General features: G+C 38.6%; 1 protein-coding gene across 1 annotated transcript; it reads right to left on the reverse strand.

The window, feature by feature from the left end:
- Nucleotides 1-2,418: 2,418 nt before the first annotated feature.
- LOC139448476 (vacuolar protein sorting-associated protein 4-like) lies at nucleotides 2,419-14,126 on the reverse strand. Its single transcript, XM_071230023.1, has 11 exons — nucleotides 14,102-14,126; nucleotides 12,758-12,770; nucleotides 11,996-12,125; nucleotides 10,634-10,778; nucleotides 9,479-9,676; nucleotides 8,489-8,642; nucleotides 7,903-7,951; nucleotides 7,175-7,401; nucleotides 4,796-4,986; nucleotides 3,306-3,382; nucleotides 2,419-2,544 (listed from the first exon to the last, which is right to left on the reverse strand). Exons 1-11 carry the CDS (start codon nucleotides 14,124-14,126, stop codon nucleotides 2,419-2,421), a joined length of 1,335 nt encoding a protein of 444 aa, XP_071086124.1.
- Between the last annotated feature and the right edge of the window lie 1,629 nt (nucleotides 14,127-15,755).

Below are 15,755 nucleotides of genomic sequence, written 5' to 3' on the forward strand. Positions count from 1 at the left end.
CTGGAGCATGAGAAACTTTATCAGGAAAGTAGTCTGTCATAATCTGAACTTAGGTCATCACCATAGTGTTGCCAGTCATGTACCTGGAATTTGATATATCTCTCACACGTTTAATACCTTTTTTCTTAACATGAATCACTAGCATTAATTCTCTTTAATACTTGCAAGTTTTTCCAAGAAGTACAACAGAATAAGGAGTCAGTAGCCCATGTTGAAATTTTCACCAAATTATCACTTCACACATATCTTGACAAAAGGCTTGGCACCTTTGAGACATCAACCGTCAAATTACTATTAACCCTCAAAAGTATTTTTCACTAGATCCGAAATGTATTTGTGTTTTTACAACTAGGTCTAGTATATACTCTCCATGATGCAGTAGGGGGGCACGGGTGGCCCAGTCGTCTAAGGCGCCGCGATTCGCTGTGCAGAGTTGCGTCCCTTGGGCACGCCAGAAACCTATCTTTGTGGGTTCGAATCCCGGTTCGCCCCGATTATGTTTCTAGGTTTGTCAGCACCATACCCATGCTCATGGGTTTCACCGAAGTGGTAAACGTCTGAGACATGCATCCCTTCGGGCTTTCCTCCCAAATTAAGCTGACACGCCGCGATATAACTGGAATACTGTTAAAAAGGCGTTAAACCAAACTCACTCACTCATGATGCAGTATATAGATGTGCCTTCAACAGATGAGGGCAGGTCAGGTAGCTTGGTGCTTAATGAGTTCGCTCATCATACCGAAGACCCGGGTTTGATTCCCAACATGGGTACAATCAATGCGTAAGCCTGTTTCTGGTAAAACCATACGCACTCACTCACTCTACAGATAACATCTCTGTACACACATCGGCGCAAATAGAAGATTGCTGATGTGGCATAATAAAGCCCAGATTTTTGCACAACGCTGGAATATAATAATGTAGAAATTGTTTATGTGATCTTCCACATGTCTTATTGTGTATTGTGTTTTTGTATATAACATGGCAGCCCAAGTGTGTGGTAATATGCCTGATATTGTTCTGTATCAACTGTTATGAAGAGTACTGAAGACACCCCTTCTACAATAATTCATTAAAATGTTATTTGTTGAAATGTTCTATATTTCTATTTTCAGCTCACAATATTTGTTGTGAAATATATTTATGATATCAACATATAAAACATGAATATTGTTTCAATAAATAAATGAGCATCTTGCTTTTGTAAGTCACTATGTTTGTCATAATTGCTTACAAAACATTAAATGTATACAACTACATCCAGTTTTCTAAAATATATGACCACCTCTGTGATGTAGTGGTTAGAGGGTCTGCCTGAAGAGTGTAATGTCGTTCCCTGTCCTCTTTATACCAAAAGATGTTAAAAGATGGTACTTGTTGTTGCCTTTCCTGGTGCTTGACATTAAGTGAATAAAACAAGGATTGGTTTGCTCTGAGTCAGTAAACTGTCTGAGTGGGGTATCCAAGTGGCATGGAATCTCAGTGGGCTAGCACTATAAATCTGGACTTGTAGTTGTAAAAGCAGCCACACATTATCTAATCTAATAATAATCTTGAATGCGATGTCAAACCCTTTTTCACCTCACCTCCTCAACATAATTTTAAACCATGACCAACAGTCTGAAATATTGACTATCGTAAACCTATGTTTAAGTATGAGAGTTACGATCATCTTAGCACTACGAATGCTTTGTGGAATGGGCCCCTGGTCCAGTTTCCTTCAAAACATTATCACTCAGTACCACCTATTCCAGTTTCCTTATGACATTATCAGTAAGTACCACCTATTCCAGTTTCCTTTAAACATTATCACGAAGTACCACCTATTCCAGTTTCCTTTAAACATTATCACGCAGTACCACCTATTCCAGTTTCCTTTAAACATTATCATTCAGTACCACCTATTCCAATTTCCTTTAAACATTATCATTCAGTACCACCTATTCCAGTTTCCTTTAAACATTATCACGCAGTACCCTCTATTCCAATTTCCTTTAAACATTATCATGCAGTACCACCTATTCCAATTTCCTTTAAACATTATCACGCAGTACCACCTATTCCAGTTTCCTTTAAACATTATCACGCAGTACCCTCTATTCCAGTTTCCTTTAAACATTATCAAGCATGACCACCTGCTCCAGTTTCCTTACAAACATCTGATGCTCATAGTTAAGTTGGAAGGCTGCCGTTTTCACATTTGATCCCTATTACTGTATTTGTTCATGAAAATCAAGAAAAACAAGATTCATAAAAAGGTAGTTGAACATGACCCATAACTTCCATCATAGACGTGCATTTGACCCCATATAGTTCATCAGAATCTCACACGAAAACAGATATTAACTTTCAAAGATGTCCCAACAGATACATTATACTCTAGGCAAGGGTTGCAGAAGCTGTCATACATGTCAGTTGTCAACCTTTTTCTCCAAAATGTTGTGTGAACTTGTGAAACTTCTCCAGTTCCTCGTCTGTCACAGTCCTTCTGTGTGCCTGCAGAGCCTTGAGGAAATCGCTCAGATTGATGTCTCGGGGTACGATCTGTAATTAATGATTATTTCACAAGCTCATTTTCAAAATGACCAGGTCATCAGGTAGTTTGTTTCCTTTAAACAGCAGAACATGAGCTTTTGTCTTTTCTCATCTGTCATAACCTTTCCACGAAAAAGCTCAGTCAATATCAAAATTCACACATGCTTACTACAACAGACAATTTTAGTTTTATATAAACACCATGCCAGTATTGAAAACAACATGGTGTTTACAAAAACCTTCTCTTCTCTGTCAGTGCCTGAAGAGTACACACAAACTTTCAGCTTCATAATCCCACAGGAAATGTGGAAAATGCAGTGATACAGATACACATAGGAAAGATCATAGATAGGTCAGAAAATAGAATTTGGAACAAAACACAAAATGACATTATTATGCATCCTGCAAACTTGCTGACTATCCAATTTCATAATGATATATGCATAAATGGCTGAATAATGGCATATATAAAACCGGAATGGAATTCTTCAAGAGACACAATAGCTTGGATCATTCATGGAATGTTTCAGCTTCATTGGCCTTGTAAAGGAGGCAATTTCAAAATTGTGAAACGATGAATTGACAACGTAGCCAACACATCACAGCATAATTTAAACTAAAACATTAACCACAGAAAAATAATACAAGATTAATTTGAGGATAAAGTGGCTACAAATTTCTGAATCTGTAGATGAACATGAGTCTTCACACATGGCATTGAAGCTCTGGATGTCAAAATATAGTATAATGTTTATCCACTGAACAAATACCTGGTCTGGAGGTATATCTGACAAGGTGTAGGAGAGAGCCCCTGGGAAGGATGAGTTACATGGTGCCAGTTGACCATCTGAAACAGCAATGTGTACATTTCTTCTCATACTTTGACGCCAGGGTGACCCACTGACCTAAGGTACCAAAGTTGCTGTGCTGACGTGTCCATTTCCCATGCCAGGATCCATCTACTCTGGGTTTGAATCCCTGATTTGCCTGATTGTTATCTTTACTTACCACCAGAGCCCAGGGATATATCTTTGATTCCAAACTAAGTGCTCTTGGCAGGAAAATTGGGAAAAAATCATGATAATGTTTAAAATTAGATTTTGTAAATTCTGAGGAATCGGGAAATTTTCAATTCAAATTGGGAATTTTTACTGTCATTTGCTGTAGAGTTTGGGCCGAATATCGGCTTCAGAGGAGGTCTATATAAATACCATGGTGGTCACAAGAGAGATCAAACATTTTACAGAAAATATATCCATAGCTGCCATAGTAATCGGTGTCACCAAGATAAACGTCTGCATCATGTGATGCTTTTGACTAGCCTCCACATTAAAACGCAGTGGCGGTTCCACATATGGTTCTGTGGTTTGAAAGTAATATTAGGGAACTGCCTGTGAATTAATATGCTGTGATATATTACTGGTACATGGATACAATATAGCTGAAAGCTTCATAAAACCCAACACTCACTCAATATATGGCATGCATAACTTTGGACTTTCCTCCCACATTGTGCTGACACACCATGACATAACCCTTCTCACTCCATCACACTCATTACTTGATGTGATTCCTCACAAACAATACCTTGATTATTTCTACAGAAGACATCCTTACATATTTGTTGATCACACAGGCTTAAATAGCACCTTAGGATGATTAGGAGTGTCACTACCAAAATGCCTTTAATAGTCCTCTGTCTGGGCCACATTCTTACAACAGTCATACCACTGAGACCGTGGCCCAACACAGTAGTGTTGTGAGGAATCATCGTTCCGAGGCAAGAGCACCCACTTGCCTTTTTACCAAAGTCTTGTTTCCACCCTAGCCACATCAAGCCCACTTTCCTGTGCTAAATATGATTGGACTATCGCACATATCAATAGTCCAATCAGAGAACGTTTCACAAAATCAACATCCACGACTTGTACACCGTGTGAAAGTGATTTACCGCTGCCTGTCTTTTTCATCTTTTAAACCCCCCAACGATTGCCTATGTTTTTGTGTCAGGGATGAAATCGTGAATGTTTCCGCTATACAAGGTCGTCACCTATGGTAGCTGCCATTTCTGTGAAGCTATACAAGACAAGATCAGTGATCTGATTGGATATTGCGTTTTCAATACAAGGGTCACAACTCATGATCTATGCAAGGTGGCACCAGTGCCAAAAAAAGTGGCCTTGAGGTAGCAAGGGTAGAAACTAGACTTTGATATATGCTCGTAGACACGCTTGCCTCGGGAAGATGGTGAGGAACATACTTGCCAACTGTCTCCAGTGAAGTGACGCCTGTAGGTCTCGGACCGGTTCAAACAGTGCCCCGAGTGTGAAGGTGGCAATGTCGCTACCTGAGTACCCCTCCGTCTTGTCCACCAGCACGCCCCAGTCTTCCTCACTCAGGTTCATCATTGTGTCCTTGCTGTGGAGCTTGATCAGCTGCAGACGTGCAGCACTGATAAAACCAAGCGTTTATTTTCTCAGAGCTCGCGATAAGCTGTTTATTTGCGTAAACTATGCATTAAATATACTGAAATATGCAGATAAAGCAAATCCCTGCATATCAAATCACAACAAAACTATAAATACGCTATTCAAATAAAAATTAATTTACAATTTAGATAAAATGATTGTGTATGAGCCGATCACCAAATGCACTTACCGACAGTTACATTTGGAAAAGCTTCTGCGACAAACATACTGATGGATGCCACATTGAAAAACACATCGTGCCTCGACAATGTACATGTTGTATCCTAATAAGTCACTGATTGGAAATAAAAACAACAGCGCCTTTCTTACAATGCTAGGTTTTGTAGACAAAAAATGGCTTCCGAGGCAGGGAGCCGCAAGCAGACACAGATAGGTGTACTACTATTCACATAGTTTTTAATGATTTACAGGGATTGTTACACAACAGGTTTTAAGTTAAATACCCAAATGTCAAGAAACAGGTGGGTAAAAAAAATTGAATACCCTCTAAAACTTGTGGATACCAATCAAAATCAACCCCCTGAGTAAAATACCCAAATAATCAAATGCTTTATATCTATAGCCCTGTTTTCTTACATCATATGATTATCCATGAACTAGGAGCCTCAGATATCCTGACCCTAAAAATGTGAATATTTGAGAGAGAAACTATGAATGTGCTAATTGTTTGTATTCATATTCAACACAAAAAATTGTGCAAAGGCCAAAATATATTAAACTTTAAGACCAATTTGACCAGCTGCATGGATATTGGCAACATATTCCAAAAAATTCTTGAAGGTCAAAAATGAAATCTAAAATTGCCTTTGTTATGTCCCCTATCCCACTAACCAAAGCTGGGTTCAATATTATCCTACAGTCATCATTATTCAAAATTGTGTTTCTGGGCACCATTCCACAAAGCAATCACAGTGCTAAAGGTGATCGTAACTCCCAGTGCTAAAAGGTAACTCCCATACTTTAACATAGACTTACGACAATCGTAGCACTATTAAAGATAGCTTCATGGAACAGGGCACTGGTTTGCCTGCTTAAGACTAAAGATTGTCATGTTACTTTATGCAATGCCCTGATAGAATCAACGATGCAAAGAAACTGACTTTATCAGTTGGTGACTTTAGCGACTAGCCCTAAACCCCGTGTCTAGTAAAATTATGGTTGGTCTAGTAAGCTGAGCTCATAATAGTTCATATAATAACAGTAAAATCTGCTGAAAATGAGCCATGTTGGGCTGGTCGCCTCAAACGTTTTTTGGCCCAGATTTCTGCTTGAAACCTACCTTAATTCAACCACTAACCTACACCACTGGGATGCAGGGGGCATCAGTCACTGTGCAGTGTTGCATTCCTTACACATGTCAGAGTTCGATGATCGTGGGTTTGAATCTCAGGTTCTCCCTAATTATGTTTCCAGGTTTGTCAGCACCATACTGGTGCTTGTGGGTTTCACCAAAGTGGTAAATGTCTAGAAACTGCATCACTTTTGGCTTTCCTCCCCCATTACCTTGACATGTACATCTTCCGGAGGCAGGAGCATTAACTGACTTTAAAAGTCCAGTTTCCACCCTTGCCGAACTAGGCTGGAATTTCTGGGATCGATCGTAGCGCCACCAGTGGCTATTACGAGTTATATCCATTCTATGCCTCTCCCATATGGACCAATCAGATTCCACCTCTCGTATCACATGCATTTGCTTCAAACAAAATGGTGGCGCCCAGTCAAGACGATCTGATCAACCATCAAGATCTATTTTGTGATAAAACGTTTCTTACGCAAAGTACATAAAATCACGTGAGCACCTTGATTAAAAACATGAAAAGATTTGGAAAATATCTGTTGACAATGAGTTAGCAATGCACATGCTTTGCAAATCCTGCAATCGACCGAACTCTGCATGACAGTTTAAGTAGCAGATTTCGATTTCGGTTTGCGATTTTGATTAGACTATGCATAGACTCGTTAGTCTAGCCAAAATCTAACTACATAATCCTAGCCTAGTTCGACAAGGGTGGAAACTAGACTTTTATAGTCAGTTAACTCACTTGCCTCGGGAAGATGTGACATGTATTGATGTAACTAAATTACCCTAAGTAATGTTCACCAAACTCACACTCTATCATTTTACCTGTAAAGCTATAACATCTACATACCTTTCTGGTAGTGGGATGTAGATCCTTTTCTGAAATCTCCTCAAAAAGGCTGAATCTAGTTCCCAGGGACAGTTTGTGGCACACAGAAGGAATATTTTATCTGAGGTGCCAGAGTTGTCTGCCCCTTCCATCTGTTTGAGAAGTTCAGTCTTAACTCTCCGCGTGTGCTCCTCTTCGCGGCTGCTCCTCTGACGACAGATACTGTCTATCTCATCGATGAAGATCACCTGAAAGATCACACAGTTCTTACAGTTCATTATTATTATTTATTTCAAAGAAATATGCATTAAGCATCTGTTTATGTTGGAAAATATAATTGAGCCTCTAAACATAGGTCTGATCTCAAACCAAAATCCTTCCCAAAGTGGGACGACATTCCATTAATGATGTCATACAGATGTCAGGCAATGAGGTTATAATGTTGTGACATCATATTTCAAAGAACATTGAGGCACTACTAACAATTGTTTTTGCCGTAAGCAATATGCAACATGTCGTGAAAGGATAATTCATTTGTTTTATTTGACATAGATAACAGGCTTTAAGGCTATGATTCTTGGCTTCACTGCTTGCTATCAGTTATAGATTGACTTACATTGTTGTTAGAACACTCCCTTACACATGTGGCGCAGTGATTACAAAATACTATCCGCAGACATTCTTTAAACAAGCATGGAGTACAAGGAACCTATTCTGCCCTATCAATTCATGCATGATGGTGTCCTTACAGATCGTCCGGGTTGACTTGTGGCATGACAGAACAGCTCTTTTATTAATCTGAAAATAAAACAACACTGACACACAAGAGACAAACTTACCTCATATCAGTAATACATAAATTACAATCGCAGTTGGTTATCTCACGATTGCAAATAATAAAAGTGACAAGCATTTTGCTGATTCTCAATAGAATGCTAGTATGATCAGAATCATATCCATATCTAGCACATGATAAGATTTAAAGCATTGTGAGTTTTTACCAATACTTAAAATTCAAATATGAACATGACCCTGCAGGGTTTTACAAGAGCCATAAATGAGCGCCCCGCAAACACAAATGTAGATGATGGATGTAGACAAAAAGAAATTGAGTCCAAGGAACACACAATAATATTCATTGTACCAAATTCTTGACAAGAAATATGAATGTCTTGCATTTAATTTGATTGGAATAATTATCAAATCTACCAGTACAGTACACTACACTGTTTCATTACTTTACAGGACTCTCATATTTTCTGTAAGAATCCTTGCAGTTTATCATCCCCTGGATCCTGACAGTTTTAAAAAGTTAACATATTTATGTTCAAGTACTTCTCACTCTCCCCAACCCAGCTGGAGATGAGGTCCGCACTGGATACACTGTAAAAGGTGGAGTTGATCTCTGCAGCCACGGCCTGGGCCAGACGAGACTTGCCAGTTCCTGGAGGACCAAACAGAAGGATACGTTTCCATGGTTTCCGACCTCCTGGGGGAAGACAAAACACAGTTTTTACTCTTCACCTTCACCCCTTCACTGTCCACACTTCATGCCCCTACACTGTCCACACTTCATGCCCCTACACTGTCCACACTTCACGCCCCTACACTGTCCACACTTCATGCACCTACACTGTCCACACTTCATGCACCTACACTGTCCACACTTCATGCCCCTACACTGTCCACACTTCATGCCCCTACACTGTCCACACTTCATGCCCCTACACTGTCCACACTTCATGCACCTACACTGTCCACACTTCATGCACCTACACTGTCCACACTTCATGCCCCTACACTGTCCACACTTCATGCCCCTACACTGTCCACACTTCATGCCCCTACACTGTCCACACTTCATGCCCCTACACTGTCCACACTTCATGCACCTACACTGTCCACACTTCATGCACCTACACTGTGGATAGTCCAGGGACATGCAGGGACATAATATTGACAATGCAGGGACATAATATGTGGATAGTGCAGGGACATACTGTGCGGATAGTTTCCCATGCAAGAAAAGTGAATGTGTTACCTGACCGGTTAAGATCCGGGGTAGAATAGGTCTTCAGCAACCCATGCTTGCGGTAAAAGGCGACTATGCTTGTCGTAAGAGGCGACTAACAGGATCAGGCTTGCTGACTTGGTTGATGCATGTCATCGTATCCCAATGATGTGTTTCAATGCTCATTATGTCAATCACTGAATTGTCTGGTCCAGACTCAATTATTTACAGACCGCTGCCATAGAGCTGGAATATTGCTGTGTGCGGCGTTAAAAAGCAAACAAAACAAACAAACAAAAAAAGGAATGTGTTACCTGTAAAGAGTTTTGGATAGTGCAGGGGCATGATAATGGCCTCAGTGAGGGCCTGTTTAGCCTCAGCAAGTCCTGCCACATCACAGAACTTAATGTTCCTGCTGTTGAGAATGGTGTCCTCTATGGCCGACCTCCGCTCTCTCTTCTGGCTTGTCTGCCCTTCACTGCCTCCTGGCTCTGAAACTTCTGGAAATGTCCCTATTGAGTCACAAAGCAGTCTCAATGTCTTCTGTTAGGTATTAAGTTTTTCAATTTCATAATAGAAACCTAATCATATCTCAGATCAGTGCATGTTTTAAACACTACCTTACCGTTTATCGTGTTTAGTGGCAGAAACCTAAATCGTAAGTTAATTAGTCACTGGCTGTCACTCTTTCTATATATGTTGTATGTTTTAATGAGACCCCACTCTTATTATGATATCCATGCAGAATCAAGCCATGTACAATAAAGATTGTAATAATATAACTCCTATTCAGATATTCATTTCACACACATGTATTCAAAAATAAGATTTAGAAAAGTTTTATGTGCATTGGTTTAGGAATTTGCCAATCCATTTCCCATGTCCCAAAAGAAGAGAAATAGAGAATTTATGACGATTGAGAACAGTCAATCTTATTCTTACTGATTCTTTTAATATATTTCACAAGAAGAAAAAAATAATGGTGTTGCTGACATAGGCGCATCTTGTAGACATTAACATTAAGTGGTACAAAATAGTATGTGTGTAATAAGTGTAACCACTGCTTACTTGACAGAGGTCTTGGCTCCAGAATTATTTGCTATTACTATTATTAATAGTCAATAATGTGTCATATATTTTTTTTGTATTTTTCATTTTTACCTTACCAACTATACTAAATAGTAACTACTTAAAATATTACTGTTTTGCAATTTTATTTTTATTTCAACCACACACTCAATGTGTTTTGACTAAATATTGAAAAACTGTGTCTTAAAAAAAAAGACTGAAACTAGTCTGAAGCATGATGAGTGAAATATTAGACTGTGGCGATATTAGAGGGTACGGGTACATCTTAATTCTTTTTAATAAACCTTATCAATTTCAGAGGGCTGTACTTCCATTTCACAAATCAAGGTAAGACTAGATAAGACATGCATAGTTCTCTTGACTGTAAATCTTTGAAACACCTGTTGTAGTGGTTGTAGCTGTTAATGGCTGATGTCGGGATGGTGGCAGCAAGTTTCCACAGAGGTTGGTATTTAACTGGGTTATCTTCCTCTCCAAGATGTCTGCTTGGGAACATAAGCTTCTTCCGAGTTTCTCAAGGGCCGACTGAAATGGATATAGGAATTTCTGCCCTTATTTGTTCAGAAAAATAATGATACAAATTCTTCATAAAAATTCAACAACGTATGCTATAAAAAAAATTACCAAGTGTAAATTCATGAGGTTTTGATTTGCAAATTGGATATCACTTACATGAGAGGTTAGCACCAAATGCAAAACCTGACTATTATTGAAAATACAAGGACATTATCATATACCAAAGATTCATTATTCCAGATCTGACTCACCAGGAAATGTACTGTCTGAGTTAACAGGATTTAATAATGAAAGTTCATTACTCAGGCTAATTTCTACTAAAAAAATAAGGCCAAAAGACAAATGAAGGCGTGTGAATTAAAACTAATTATCAAAAGTTTTTGGCACAGACCACATCAATTCAATGCATTATGATTTATCATACCTATTTAAAACATGATAGATGAAATAGTGCTAAGCTACTCCATGGCACTCTCCTGAGTGAGTGAGTTGGATTTAACATCACTTTGGCACTAGTCCTGTGGTCCTTACCCAGACATTTACCCTATTTAAGAGTTTTGCTACACGTCATCATAAAAAGGACTAGCGGACTAAAAATGTTAGTTTCTATTGCTGTGTGTGAGTGAGTGTGTGAGTGAGTGAGTATGCTTTTACGCCGCTTTTAGCAATATTCCAGCAATATCATTGCGGGGGGACACCAGAAATGGGCTTCACACATTGTACCCTTGTTGGGAATCAAACCCGGGTTTTCGGCGAGATGAGCGAACGCTTTAACCACTAGGTTACCCGACCGCCCCTGGGATGTGGGAGGAAAGACCCAAAGTGATGGAAGATGTAGACCTGCACCACTGTGGTAAAACCTATAAATCCAAGTGTCGTGCTGACATATATAGAACCATAATCAGGGTAAATCTGCGATTCATCTCACAATCAGCAGATCCTGTCACACTGCAGAGAAAATTGTTGTGACTTCTGGACAAACCTCTGGACAAACTGTGCCTCCCAACTTTCATGAGATATTCGTGATTGCTAAACTCATTCAGGGTTAGAACTAAACTCAAAAGCTTTGCTAGCCCGGGTAAGGAAAATTGCCCTCGTAAAGTTGAAACAATGGCGAAATTGGAATATTTGTACCAGCCTTCAGAAATTTGTACTAGCCCCAGGCTAGCGACCTAGTGTTAGCTCTAACCCTGCCATTCCTTCACTCACTCGCTCATCATGTGTACCTTGAAGAACTGGTCCTCTTGATTGTGCTTCAGTTTCTCCACCGATGTCTGACATCTCTGGATGTTCCTCAACATCAGCTGTATGTCAACATTGGAGTCCTTATCGCCCTCACGCAGAGTCTGCTTCAGACTACGGGAAAACTACACATATCATATCACAAAACAATCAAAATGAATATTATGATGATATGCATTGTTAAGCCTAGCTATTGAAAAAACCTAGAAGCTATGAACTGTTAACATCAAGGGGACAGTAGGGTGTGGGTCCTGTTTAGATGGACTCGAGTCCTAGGCCAAGGACTAGTGTCCCCCCCAAAATAGGGGAGATAACTCAAATCTTCACCTATATAAAATGTATGTGGCAGATATGAGAGAGAAATGAGACAGAGTCTGAATGCATTTTGAGTCAGATGATGCTAAGAAAACAAAAGAAAAGCTCATTTGGTGGCATATTCCTGTTGAATTTGGGTACTTGAGTAAAAGCCAAGTTTAGCAATGAGAGTACTCATGTTCATGTTTCTACTCATGAAACCCTTACAGTCAATGAATACATTAAATTGAAACAAAATTAGTGATTTTACAACAGATTGAGTAACCTTTATCCTATTATTAATCTAAAAATGTTCAACAAACACTTTCTAAATTTTCTGATGAGTGCCAATCACTGACTGGCTGGTGTTGATTTTTGCTTCAACTTTAATGCATGTATGTAACATGTATTTGTATGTTGTTTAAAAGGATAAGTAATAATAACATACATACCATGCTATAGCATCTTCATACCATTGTGAGAATATGAAAAGACAAGAGGGGTTGGAAATTAAAGCCTGGCCTGTGATTACTATATCACTATAAAGTGTTTTAATCTCTAAACAAAATTAACATAAAATTAGCTAGTAAAATTATTAATAGCCCTGATGAATATGAACCAGCAACTACTTATGTTAAACTACATTGTTAATAGAATCTGTGTAGGCGAGTTTTCCAATATTGGTTTCAGGAGCAGATATTCACTGAATCTGCAGTATCACATAGTTAACAATTGGTCTCTGTTTTCAGGCAATTTTGATGACAGATATTTGTTTAGCAGTAAGACAGTTCTCTGCATGTGGGCTCGTAACGACAATTAAGTTGGGAAATTGTCCATTCCCAAGGGTTGACTTAGCTGCTGGTCCTTTGGCCTATACCCAGCAATAGTAACAATGACATCTTATCAGTGCATCTTTTTAAGTAAATTACCTGGCAGAATTAATTTATAATGAAAGAATGTAATGGGTCATGAACATTCATGGGCTTGACCCTTGAAAGAAATATCATTCCAGTGTTCCCGTTTACCATAATTACCATTTTTTTACCGGTAAAATTAGGCATGGACTGGTAATTCATGTGACTGCCAGTCCATGTCAACCGGCAAATAAATTACCTAATATATCTTTGTTGTTGAACAAAACATTGGTGATATTCAGTATATTTTTCGAACCAAGTCAGCTTGTCTGTTACCATCAGAGTTTCCTGTTGTCTAATTTTTGTGCAAGGAAATAAAATTTCGCTTTGCTTTGATGTTAAATATATATTTGGAGTGACTTAGTCTCGAAAACCAAAACTAAAACGAGAAAAATGTGACGGAACTTTGTGTGAATGATGTGTAAATCTTTATTTGTTGAAAGTTGGGACTTACAAAAATTAGAGGGGACTGGTAATTTTTAGAGTTGCCAGTCCACCAGGACCAGCAGTTTCAAAACCCAACGGGAACACTGCATCCATATTAACAATGCAGATGTGTGACAACCAGGCATGTCCTAGAACATGAACCGATCTGAAACCATGTTATATTGTTAATATTATTAATATTAATTTTACAGGAAATTGGGTTTTATTTTGTGACTGGAAACCATAATAATGTAATTCAGTTGTCATAGGCTAAACGTATGCATTGTAGTCACGACAGTCAGAATTCTAATTCTGGTTATTTTTTTACATGTCGGACATTGACAAATCTGCAAAAAAGACAATCTCAAATATCTAAGAAACTAATCATACATATCATGGCCCGAAGTATTTTTATTGAATGTGAAAAGGACGTTTGCAGATAACGCTTTTAGTTACCTGTATAAAAACCAATTTCCTCCATGACTTCAAGTTAAATTCAGGTAAGAAAGAGAACAGTTATTTTTTCTTGCTGAAAATGAAAGCATTCGTCTGCTATGAAAAGGGGATATAACTCTCGATAATATACCTTATTAGAGACCGCTAGTGAAATATTTGATTTGGCTTTGTCAATAACAACTTGTTACCATTATATCTTAAAATCATTTCGACTTTCATAACTTTTTCTTTAAAGAGAAATGCTGTATTCTCATATGGTGCCTTAAAGGTTACAACCCATGAAACAATTTGGCCAAATAATGTTGTTGAAACACTATGAAAACATACTGTACTCAATAACGACCAGTCGCCATTGTTTCGTGTTAGTTCAGACAGAACTATTAATTTTGATATTCGTGAAACTTTGAGCAAGTACGCTTATCTCTGTCCGCGGTAAAGTTTTAGTTGATTTCTGTTATAACGCGACGAGAGGGAATAAAAACTGTGAAAATAGAACTTTCCCGTTGACAGAACAAAATATGCATCATCGTGTTTTTGGATTTCTGTTTACGCGAGGAAGTCACGTGACACCACCCGCCTCTCTTTTCTTATATGCTAATATAGTATGTTCTTTAACATTTTGCTGACAATTGTCATTTTTGTTTATCGTTACCGCATAAATATTTCTCTCTTCTAATGAACACGAGCAAAAGTAATACGAGATGTGATAACGTGCGCGCTATAACGGGGGTTGGCAAAACAAATTCCTCGGCGATAACTCAATATGAAATACGAGATCGAAATGGGTTTATCCAGTGCAGTGCATTTTCCTAAGGCCTGAGGTTTTATTTTGAGAAAGAATGCTGCCTCTGTCAGTGCCACAAAACATAAAACAATGTTTTCCTCTGAACTTTTTTTCTCAGGTATTTATTGTGATTTGAAACCTCTGTCTGACCAATTAGAAATGAATGTCTTCCAATTTCATGGTAGAAAGGTCGGTATCGCTGCAAGTACACTAAACTTTACTTTGAGGGTTGAAAAATATATATCCAACGTCCCGGCCCAAGACCGGTTTGTCCGTCTTTTTTTTAGACAGTAATAACGCCGATAATCATGATGATGATGGTGATGATGATGATGATGATGATGATGCTATTATCAACACAAATAAAAATTACGATGATGATGATAGAAATAACAATGACATTAACAACATACAATAATGCTAATTATTGAAGAATTTAAAAAAATAATAATCGATATGATCACTCATGGCGGTAAAACAGTATTTTCACATGTGCGTTCCTGTAGTGTATTCCATGTCCACAGCTACTGTTGTATACTCTGTCGTATATATCTATAAACAGCGGGGAATAGACAGCTCGATTCGCGTAGCCTGGTATTACACAATGTCGTGTCGGGATCTCTCCCTCCCACGCGTCACGAGGCCCCCGCACAGAGCGACGAGCTGGGGACGAGAACATGCTGACATGTGAAATCTGTTCCTGGTAAGGCTGTCAACGCACGATTGAAACGTTATAATCTCCTTTTACCCTACAGACATGAGAACCTATTCATTGAGGACCTCTAATCTGCAGCAGACTGTCTACATTCGTCATAGAAATGTAAAAACAAAATTCATACAAGATAACTTTGATCCAGAGAATCAACACGG

Source organism: Haliotis cracherodii, unplaced genomic scaffold (genome assembly GCF_022045235.1).
Source record: "Haliotis cracherodii isolate W230 unplaced genomic scaffold, xgHalCrac1.p SCAF_7, whole genome shotgun sequence".
NCBI classification, from domain to species: domain Eukaryota; kingdom Metazoa; phylum Mollusca; class Gastropoda; order Lepetellida; family Haliotidae; genus Haliotis; species Haliotis cracherodii.

Excerpts from the sequence above, each read along its gene's own strand:
- LOC139448476 (XM_071230023.1), bottom strand. The coding sequence starts at position 14,126 with ATGGAGGAAATTGGTTTTTATACAG. Across the intron at positions 10,779-11,995 it reads AAGAGGACCAGTTCTTCAAG|TCGGCCCTTGAGAAACTCGG; the intron begins GTACACATGATG and ends TATCCATTTCAG. Across the intron at positions 4,987-7,174 it reads TACATCCCACTACCAGAAAG|TGCTGCACGTCTGCAGCTGA; the intron begins GTATGTAGATGT and ends TGGTTTTATCAG.